This window comes from Equus caballus, chromosome 14 (genome assembly GCF_041296265.1).
Source record: "Equus caballus isolate H_3958 breed thoroughbred chromosome 14, TB-T2T, whole genome shotgun sequence".
NCBI classification, from domain to species: Eukaryota; Metazoa; Chordata; class Mammalia; order Perissodactyla; family Equidae; genus Equus; species Equus caballus.
In genome coordinates, this window is record NC_091697.1 from 55,621,740 (window position 1) to 55,632,084 (window position 10,345).

General features: G+C 51.3%; 1 protein-coding gene across 1 annotated transcript; it reads left to right on the forward strand.

Annotated features, from left to right (window-relative positions):
• Nucleotides 1–1,140: 1,140 nt before the first annotated feature.
• On the forward strand, nucleotides 1,141–2,833 carry SMIM32 (small integral membrane protein 32). Its single transcript, XM_070233114.1, has one exon. The coding sequence runs from the start codon at nucleotides 1,785–1,787 to the stop codon at nucleotides 2,094–2,096; it is 312 nt and encodes a 103-aa protein (XP_070089215.1). The 5' UTR covers nucleotides 1,141–1,784; the 3' UTR covers nucleotides 2,097–2,833.
• The last annotated feature ends 7,512 nt before the right edge of the window (nucleotides 2,834–10,345 follow it).

A 10,345-nucleotide genomic window follows, 5' to 3' on the forward strand; every position in this document is an offset into this window, starting at 1 on the left:
GCAGAAGTGTTTCCCCTGGGCAGCTGGGATTTGTGGGAATGAGCTCTGGCCGAGGTCGGCCTGGCACTCCTCGGTTGTCCTTGTTGCGCCTGTGGCCAGGTGTGAGGTGCGGTGAGGGAGAGGGCAATCGCTAACTCATCTTCCCCCGGTTCCTTCAGCCAGCACTCATCAAGCTCTCCCAGGTTCTGCACCCCTTGAGTGGGGAAGGAGGTAAGGGGGAGACACAGCCATGATCTTGGCTGACCCTGCAGGGGTCTCAGACAAGAGACCAGACAGCATTGCTGGGACTAGGGTGAGGGGTGAGGCGCTAGGGTGCAAAATGGACGGAGGCACCTCGCTCCTGACTCTGCGCCTGCAGGACCCTGGGGGTAAGCGCCTCCTTCAATCTCGTGGGGAGGACAGTCAGGGCGGTCAGTACTTCCTGAGCAGAGCAGAGGTTGCAGCAGCCAGGGCAGGGGCTCCCATACTAGCCTGGGGGGCTTCAGAGGCTTCTCAGAGGAAGTCAGGAGTTCGGACTCTTGGAAAAGGAGATCCCCCCCTCAGTCCTGCTGACTGCTCACCTCTGCCCTGGCCCCCAAGCATTCACCAGGGCTGCAAAGGGCAGGTAAGCCATCGCCAGCATCTTGTCCTCCTCTTGCCTCCCGAGCCGGAGCGGAACCGGCCAGGAGAGCTGAGCGAGGGAGCTCCCGGTGGGGGAAGCACGTGTGCCCTCAGGGCACAGCAAGAGAGGAGCCTGAGACTTGGAACCAGTCCCAGCCTGTCCGGGAGCCCCCTACCTTCGCCCCAGGCCTCCCCCGGAGGCAGTGTGCCCTGCCTGAGGGGCTCCAACCAACCAGGCTACGCCTGGAGGGAGAATGTCAAGGAGAAGAATGAAAGCAGGTGTCCATGCCCGGCTGAGCCTTGTCTCTGAGTCGGTTTGCTGTCAACAACTGTCTCTGTTTTGCGTGTCTCTGCTCATAGGTCTGTAACCGTCCGTCTCTTTGTCCGTCAGTCTTTCTGTGACCCTGTGTGTTTTCTCCCTGCCTCTCTCTGTGTGTCCCTCTCTCTGTGAGTGATGTGAGGCCGGGCCGGGGGCAGTCGCAGCCCTGTCCTCTCTCGCCCTCATTGGTTCGCAGCCGCTCCCCGGGGGCAGCCGCTGCCAGTCCCGCCCCCCGCCCAGGACCTGAGCGCGCTCAGAGCCGCCTCAGAGCTCAGTCTCCTGCTCGAGACAGGAGGGCAGCAGCCAAAGCTAGTGGAACAGGCTCGCTGCACACCGAGCATCTTGACAGGGACTCCGGGCTGCAGGACTGCCCGGAGACCGGCGGCGGCGGAGGACGCAGAGGACTCCCGCCATCCGCCCTCGGTACGCTGGGCGTCCGGGCGCTGAGCCTGCACCCCGAGCTGCGGCCGCACTCGCCAGGCACTTCTCGCCGCCGCTGCAGCCCAGAGGCGCCCCGGATCCCGGAGCTCACCCGAGCCGGGGGTCCGAGCTGAGAGGGCGACCGTAAAACCGCAAGACGGGTGACTCGGAACCGACGAGAAACAGGGAAGGCCCGAGGGTCGCGGGCGCGGGGCCGTCCAGCTCCGAGCCCTGGGGTCCGCCGCCCCGCGGGGAAGGCAGCTGAGCGAAGGCGAGAGAGCGGCCGCGGCCCGGGGACTCTCGGCCCCAGCTGACCCGAAGGCACCGACTCCCGGTCGGTTGCGCGCAGCAGGGCGGGAGGGGCGCCCCATGGAGGCGCCGGGTGGCGCCGGTCCGCGCAGGGCTAAGTGAGGCGGCCGGGCCGGGGTCGGCGGCCCCACGGGCCATGTACGGCGACGTGTTCAACGCCACCGGCGGCCCCGAGGCGGCGGTAGGCGGCGCGCTGGCCCTGGCAGCCACGGTCAAGGCAGAGGGCGCTTTGCCGCTGGAGCTGGCCACCGCGCGCGGGATGCGGGACGGCGCGGCCGCAAAGCCCGACCTGCCCACCTACCTGCTGCTCTTCTTCCTGCTGCTGCTCTCCGTTGCGCTCGTCATCCTCTTCATCGGCTGCCAGCTGCGCCACTCGGCCTTCGCTGCGCTGCCCCACGACCGCTCGCTGCGCGACGCCCGCGCGCCCTGGAAGATGCGGCCGGTGTAGCGGTGGAGCGAGCCAGGGCCGGCGGGCGCCGTGTCCCGGTCCTGCCACGAGCAATCGGTACGAGCCGGGCAGGGCGGGCCTGACGCAGGGGGGTCCCTGGCCGCTGGGAACACTGCGCTCTGACCCAAAGACTCTTCCTGACCTCGAGCGGCAAGCTGGGCGTAAAAGGAGTCGGAGGCGTTAGGAGGCTGCTCAGGGTCCGGATCCTAGTAACCGCAAGGCACCAAGGCTCTGATCCCCTGGCTGGATCTTTCTTCCCCTGGACAGCGGGTGCAGCCGGTCGCCTTCCTAAACGACGGTGCGCCCGCCTGGACCCAGGAGCCTTCCTCGCCACCTGCTGACTTCCTTACTTTGCACACGAAGGGGCAGGCACGACGAGAGGGCAACTAGCCTGGACCTGCCCTGTCCGGACGCCCTGGCCCCGTGGCTGTCTTCCCGAGGCTGCTACCGCCTCTCCCGCTCTGTGTCACCAAGGACTCTGCTAGGATCCGAGAGTGAATTCAGCTGGACTTTGGAATGATTGCCCTCCAGGGCCATGTTCCCTGGGGGAAGTGAGGGGACACGGAGTTTCAGTAGGTCCCTCTGGGGTCCAAGGACTCAGTTTTCTTTGTGGGCACAGGCGGAGGGGTAGCCAGTCTAGAGGTGGCGGGTCTCACCTGCAGCACCCTGGGGTGGGGATCCGTCCCACATCTCCAGGGCCTGCCTCTCTACAATAAAACCTCACCGAATTAGACCCAGTGCTGAGAATGTCCTGGTCATTGGTTGCGCCGCTTTGAAAAAGGGGAAAAGGACAGGGCGATCTCCTGAGCACCCTGAGACCCAAGCGCTCCAGCCTCCCACCTCACTGAGGCCCAGGTCAGTTTGAATGATACTTCCTCCTCTCCAGCTTTTCCCCAGGGTCAGTCAGCTCCTTGCTCTGGGAAGTGTTTCCAGAGCCCGTTTCCAAGAGGCATTGCTGCCTCATCTGAAAAGATTCCCTGTGATGGGGCTCCCTGGAGACTTTCTGTGCAGGGCGGTTCCTTCTACTTTGGTGTCCTCCCCTTTGCTCTCAGAGCCTCCTTGGGCCTAATACCTTCCAAGAGCCATTTCTGGACCAGAACCATCTGGTGAAGGAAGGGCCCGCTGGTCAGGCGATGGGGGCAGCTGCTTAACACTTTTTCCCAAAGTAGGTAGGAGGCCTGCTCTGGAGAGCACAGTGAGAAAGCAATGGACCAATAAATCCAGCTAGGAAAAGACCTAGCTGAAAAAACAAACTGAGCTGGGTGGGGGGCCGGCCCCATGGCTGAGTGGTTAAGTCCACGTGCTCCACTGTGGCGGCCCAGGGTTTCGCCGGTTCAGATCCTGTGGGATTTGGGGAGATAAAGCATAAAAAAAAAAAAAAAAAGATTGGCAACAGTTATTAGCTCAGGTGCCATTCTTTAAAAAAAAACAAAAACAAAAACAAAGAACCTGAGTGAGAATAGAAAGATTTGTGATAACCTTGACCATTTCAAAGTTAATCTAATTCTAGGGAATCTTATTTATGGGGGGTTAAAATAATTTCAGAAGTCACCTGGCTAAGGAAGGCACTAGAGCTTGGAGAATGTGTGACTAAAAAAGGGATTTGGGGGCCGGTTGGTGGCTTAGTGGTTAAGTTCTGTGCGCTGCACTTCAGCAGCCCAGGTTCAGTTCCTGGGTGTGAACCTACACCACTCATAGGCAGCTATGCTGTCAAAGCGACCCACATACAAAATAGAGGAAGATTGGCACAGATGTCAGCTCAGAGCTAATCTTCCTTAAGCAAAAAAAGAGGAAGATTGGTAATGGATGCTAGCTCAGGGCAAATCTTCCTCACCAAAAAACAAACAAACAAAAAAAGGATTTAGTAGATTATCTTATCCAGCTGTTCTAAACCATTTAGGAGTCACTTGGGTTTTGAGAATCTGAAGAATGCTAAGGATGCTTTCCTCTGGCAAAATGCATACAGGCACAAAATTCTGCAAACTTTTTATAAGTGTCAGACACTGAAACGGGTCTATAGACCCAAGCTGAGGCTGGGAAGAGACTTGCTAGGGCTCCAGTCTCAGGCCAGGGCTCTCACCACCATTTCTCCTCAGCCAGTGCCCAAGATTCCCTCCTGGCTTCTAGCCCATGCAGCAGCAGGCATGAGCAGTAGAGGTTTTTCACCTGAGGCTTGATTACCCAGGTCTTGGGGAGCTCACACCAGCCAAGTCCTAGTGGTGCTCATTCTATGATATAACCTCACAGAATATTTTAGTTTGGTCTTTGGAAATGTAGCCAAACCTCTCCAGCCTAGAGAAATGGTGACCCTGCTACTCTGTGTGATCCTTGGTTACAGGGAAGACTAAAAGGAATAAATGTAAGAAGATATGGGGGATGCTGGCTGGGATAATGAAATCACACACTGCTGGTACGGGGAACCCTTCAGCCTTGACCTGGGGGCTGGGAGGGGTAGGAGACTGATGTAGAGACAGAGTGGATAGATCGAAAGACAGTTTGCAGAGAGGTCGGAAGCACAAGCTCAGGGGTCCGTCTGGCTTTAAGTCCCAGCTCCACTGCTTACTGGCTGCGTGACCCTGTGCAAATTACTTAATCCATTGTGGCCTGTTTCCTCATCTGTGAGGTGGGTATTATATCACCTAGCTCTACAGGGTTAAATGTTAAATGACAGAACCAATGTGACATGTCAGCACCCAAATATTAGCTGTTATTATATCTGAGCCGTAAGCTGGAGGCAGCGCTGGTGAAAAGAGAAGCTGACCCACGAACAGGACGCGCTCTCACTGGGGCTCACTGTCTGCTGGCACCACCAACAAATGCAAGGGCTGGTCCCTGCAGGGGGAATATGAGTGGACGGCTGGCTTAGAGGTCACCTGAAGTTCCTGGGCCAGCATCAGCCAAAGCCAGAGGGATCCAGGAGGCTCTTGGGATCCCTTAATAAAATACTGGCCCAAGGCACCAAGGGGTTAAAGCTGAAAGTGCTAAGATGCAGACTGATGCCTCCATAGGGTTGGAGTGTCCACAGCCACCTAAGCCATAGGCTTGGCCATTTGAAATGAACAGATACTTCTGGAAGAAACTCCTAGGTAATTGGGCCCGTGTAGCTCTGGAATCTAGAAACCAAGCAGGGACAGTGAGAGGAACTAGATTGGCATTCTGCTTTTTGCCAGCACTATGACCCTGAGTAATTTCAGTCCCTTCTCTGGGCTTCAGTTAGACCAGGTGAGCAGTGGCGGGTCCTTTCTCATGCCGGACCTAGCCCCGGATTCTCCCCTGGAAAGCAGGGATGTGGCTGAGTCCATGTCTGCCCTCTACTGATACGCAGGGTAAGTGGACTACAATGTGGTAACTGGACATTTGGATGGATATCAGGGAGACAGGTCTAAACACACACATCCTCACGCCCTTCACTCTTCCCCCAATCCCACGATGCCTTAGAACCCTCTTTGGAGGATGGGCATGGCAGGTTAAAAATAGGAGTAGGACCCATGACATAGGTGTTTGGTTTGCTCAGCTATCACCAGCCACTGGGAGCAGGCAAGAGGGTTGAGAACACATTTCTGATGGGGGGTGAGAGGTGAATGGGTGGGTGAGGGTGGAAATTAGAGGCTGTAGATGCCAGGAACAAACGAGAAGCATTATAGTGTAGTGACCAAGAGCGTCAGTCCTGGAGCCAGGTAACTTGACCTTGGCCATCCACTCTAGACCTTGATCATGTTTCTGGATTTCTGGGAGCCTCAGTTTCCTCATCTGAGTAGATAATAATAGTATGCGCCTCATGAGTTTTTCAGCATTGCTTGAGACATTGTAAGTAAAGTGTGTACCTCATGTGTGACGTGTGGTAAGCACTCTGAAGGTGAGCTGTCATTACCATTAACCAGGACATCTGTTTCAGAAGTGTTTGCAGCAGCACAAACAGCAAGTGCTTTCCCTCAGTGACTTGAAATCCATTTTCAAAAGGCATGTGCTATCACAAAACACTAAAGAGGCCTGTCCCTCCCCAGCAGGCATGCCCGAGTTGGAGGGCAGCTGTGCTAGGTCTTTTCTCACTCTGCACTTTCCCACTAACCTAGCTCATCTACTCTCATGGCACAGATGCTTTTCCAATGACTCTCCAGACCTTACCCCTGAGCCCATTCAACACTGCCATCTGGATATCTCATAGGGAAGCTCAAACTCAACGTGTCTAAACTCAATCTTTCCATATAAACTAGATCTTCCTCCAGTCCTCTCCATCGCACAAGCGTCTCGTTGCCCAAAGTATAAAAACACATGGTGGTCATTCTTGACCCCAAATTCTTCTTTATCCTCCCACATGCAATTCATCACCTCCTAGACACCACTCTACTCCATCTACTCTCCTCCATCTCCACCATCTCCACCCTAAGTCGAAGCCCAACATCCACTTTTGCCTGTTGCCAATCAAAGCACACAGCTGATCCCCATATCTGCCTCCAGCCCCAGCTTACGCTTACACAAGGCTTCTCCTTGCTCTCAGGATTTAAAACAAAACCCTAACCTTTGCCTACAAGACCCATCATCATCTGGCACCCATCAACCTCTCCAGCCTCATCTCCTCACACTCCTCTTGTGCTCCAAGTTCTAGTCACAGTGACCTTTCCATCCCCAAGTTCTCTCTGCCTAAGCTCTTTGTCTCTCCTCCTTTAACTGGTCAATGCCTTCTCACCCTTCAGGTCTCAATTTAAATCTCTCCTCCTCAAAAAGGACTTGCCTGAGTTCTCAGAGAAGATCAGTTATATTCCTTCATAGCCCCCACAGCTATTAAATAACTGTATAATTCATAGTCTAACGTCTCTCCTCTACTAACCTGTGAGTTGTTTGAGGTCAGGAACAACACCTGCCTTGTTCACTGCTGCGTTCCCAATGCCTGGCAGCGTTCAACACAAGAGAGGCACTGAATATTTGTTGAATGAAAAGAGTAGAAAGACAGAGCTGGAGGTTAAGGTAAGTTGGCCTCTGGGTTTTTCACCCAAACACTTCCCCTTTGATTTTCTGTCGTAAACTAAACTTGCATCAGATGAAATATTGAGTTGAGCTTCCTTATTGATTGATCCTCCAAGTGGCCAGTTTCCTTCAGGTGGTAATCCACAAAGTTGTTAGCAACTGACGTTTCTTGTCTCCTCTATGTAACACCTCACTTATTATTGTACCTCCCGCAGAGACTAAAGCACGTGCAGTTTAAGTTTGTACCTTTACCAATTTCTTGAATGACTCCTGTTCCTGCAGGGCAGCTGAGATCGGTGCAGTATCATGCACGTGCCTTCTGAATTGCCTTGACTAAGAATCAGTTCAATCACTACTTCACATTTCTACTTCCTCACCTCTTCCTGGGCTTGGATCAAAGATTTCCTTCTCAATGAGACCTTCCCTGGCTTTTGGATCTAAAACTTTAACCTCCCCCGACCCCAGACGTTTCAAATTTCTCTCCTTCTTTACTCTTTCTCCCTAGAACTTACCACTACCCTATATATTTCACTTGTTTTGTGTTTCCATCACCCAGAATGAAGATCCATGAGGGAAAGAGTTTTTGCTTTATTCAGATTATCCTCAGCCTGACATCTAATAGGCCCTCAAATCTTAGTTGAACAAATGAACAAACAACCTGATACTGCTCAGGACCAGAAACAATACAGATATTCAGAAAAACAGGGGCAGAGTCTACTTTTAAAGTCTCCCTCATTCTCCGTTTCTTCTTTTTCTCTATCCTCCAAAACTGATCAGGTCACCCTAACTGGATAGGGACCAAGAACAATAAAGTGTGTTACAGCTTCACCTTCCCTGAGGACTGAAGATGCCTCTCCTACTACACCTCTCGTGCCTGGCACAAACCTTGACTTGTAGCAAGCACTGAGTAAAGGTCTGGTGAGAGTCGAAGTGAATGAGCAAGGATTAATTAGGCTACAGTCTGAATTGTTAGAACAAAGATCACTCCCCACCTCTAAATTTCTTCTTCACATAGCCTTCCAGGAGTAGCACTGTCCCACCATCCTCCCCCCTTGGCTTCCAGGTCCACTTCAAGGTTCCCGCCATCGTAGCCGCGTTCTAGCTGGTGGGAAGGGGAACGCAGCAAGGAGAACATTCCTCCTTGGAGCATGATGCTGAAACGGCACCTGTCATCTCTGCTCGTATCCCATTGGTCAGAACTCAGTCGCAGGACATAGCTAACTGAAAGGGAGGCTGGGAAATGCGGTCCGCAGCTCCACACAGGTGGTCTGTAATTAAGGAAGGGGAGAACGGGCATTGGAAAACTTGCTGCAGTTTATTAGACAGACGGTAAAAGGAAAGCGCCTTCCTCGTCATCTGAAGAACACCTTTGCAGTCTTACTATTTTTGTTTGTGCTTGCGTCCATCGTCTTCACCTTCACTGTTATCACTAACTTGGCCTAAACAAATTCTGTAAAATACGCAGAATTTTAGGTAAAGAAAAGGCAATCAGGGAATGTTTACTATTAGCTAATCTTAACTAAAGTTGGCACAGCCCTTCAACCCCCTCCCGGCCCCGTGCTTTTTCTCCCCCTACAACCACACATACTTCAGCAAAATGCAACTTTTTATTCTAAAGTACAACTATAGGTCACCATGTTCTGTCTCTCCAGGGCATTACCAGCGGTGCCCTGCCTGAGTGCAATTAAAGGCCAACAGCTGGGGATGATATTATGAGATCTAAACCAGGGCACTAAAATCAAACCACACGGTTCTTAACACTGCCACCCCTGTGAATTATAAAAAAAAAAAACAAAACACTTTTTTGGTTATCTTCTCTTGTCAAATACTCAAGGAAACAGTGCCCTTTTGACATTCTCTGGGAAAATATTTATAACTGTTCATTTTGTAGGTTCTCTAATCAACAATCCCAGGAACATGATAACTTCAGGGCAAAGGCCCCAAAGTTCAGAGAGAAAAGAATAGCTCTGAATGTTCTAATGTCTTAATTGAGTTTCCCCCTTTCTTCCCTTACGAGGCATGGAATAGACATCTAATAGTTAAAATGCTGAGCGAGAATCCATTCAACTAGGAATTGTCTTATTACATAATTTAAAAGACGAATTTTAGAATACAAAAAAGTCAATCTGACTTCAGTACGCATTCATTCAACAAACAGTGGAGTGCTTACAATCTACCAAGAACTGCTCTAGCAGTGGGAACACAGGCCTGCCTTCACAGGGCTTACATTCCCATGAGATGAGATGGTCTATACACAGGGCAGAGAAATAAAAGTGTGTTGGATGGTGACAATGCTATAGAGAAAGAAAATCTTTCTCTTTCTCCTTAAATACCAGGGTCTTATTTTCCTTCTTTCTGAAAACCTTCCCAGATTAACGCCAATTGGCTTGTCACTTCAGCAATCTCATTGAAATATCTTGATAGAGAGGTGTGATGTTATCCATGTTAGAAAGGTCTGCCACTCAACAAAATATGAGGTAGCTCAGAGGGCACAACGCTGTCTTGGGTATAGAGAATTTAAGAAACACTGAAACCAAACCAGTTTTTCTGAGAACCCTCTCAAAGAAGGAGCTACAGCTCCACCCATAATCAGCTAAATTTTTGTCAAAGAAAAGAAAGCATGGATGTAGAGTGACTACCAGAACAAGTTAAATGCATAAATGTTTAGTGGTTAGCTATTGTTTGGGAGTTTTAGTTTATACTTTTCTGTACTGTTAAAATTCTCAGCATTTATCCCACATAAAAATACTTAAGATGAAATAATAGGTGAGGTTTTTACTGGTGGGGAAAGAGATTAAGACAAAGTATAAGGAAGCTTTCAAAGTCCATCCCCAAACTTCAGAAAACTGCCTCAGGAACCACATCTCACAGGAATTACACACACATCCACTTGATGCAGTATGGACAATAAGAGTCTTCACCACCAACCTAAACCCTACTTCCACTTCCCACCCAGGATACTTCACGATGGAGACGGTTAAGCAAGCCGCCAACAACTCTTGTGTTTTCCCTATAGCTATGTTCCCCTTTCTTTAGAATACAACCACAAAAGTGACTTAGATCAAAAGAACACAATTTTTTTTTTTTTACAAAAGTCAGTTTATTAAAGATAGGCTTACAAATTCAACAACAAAAAACACAATGATACTAATGGGGGAAAGTTTTTAAAAATGCTTCCTTCTTCGGGCCAGCCTGGTTCACGCACTCTGCTTCAGCAGCCCGGGGATTCATGGGTTTGGATCCCAAGTGCAGATCCCAGGTGCAGACCTACAGACCACTCATCA

Bases quoted from the DNA above. Each gene is read 5' to 3' on its own strand.
- SMIM32 (XM_070233114.1), top strand. From the start codon at position 1,785: ATGTACGGCGACGTGTTCAACGCCACCGGCGGCCCCGAGGCGGCGGTA.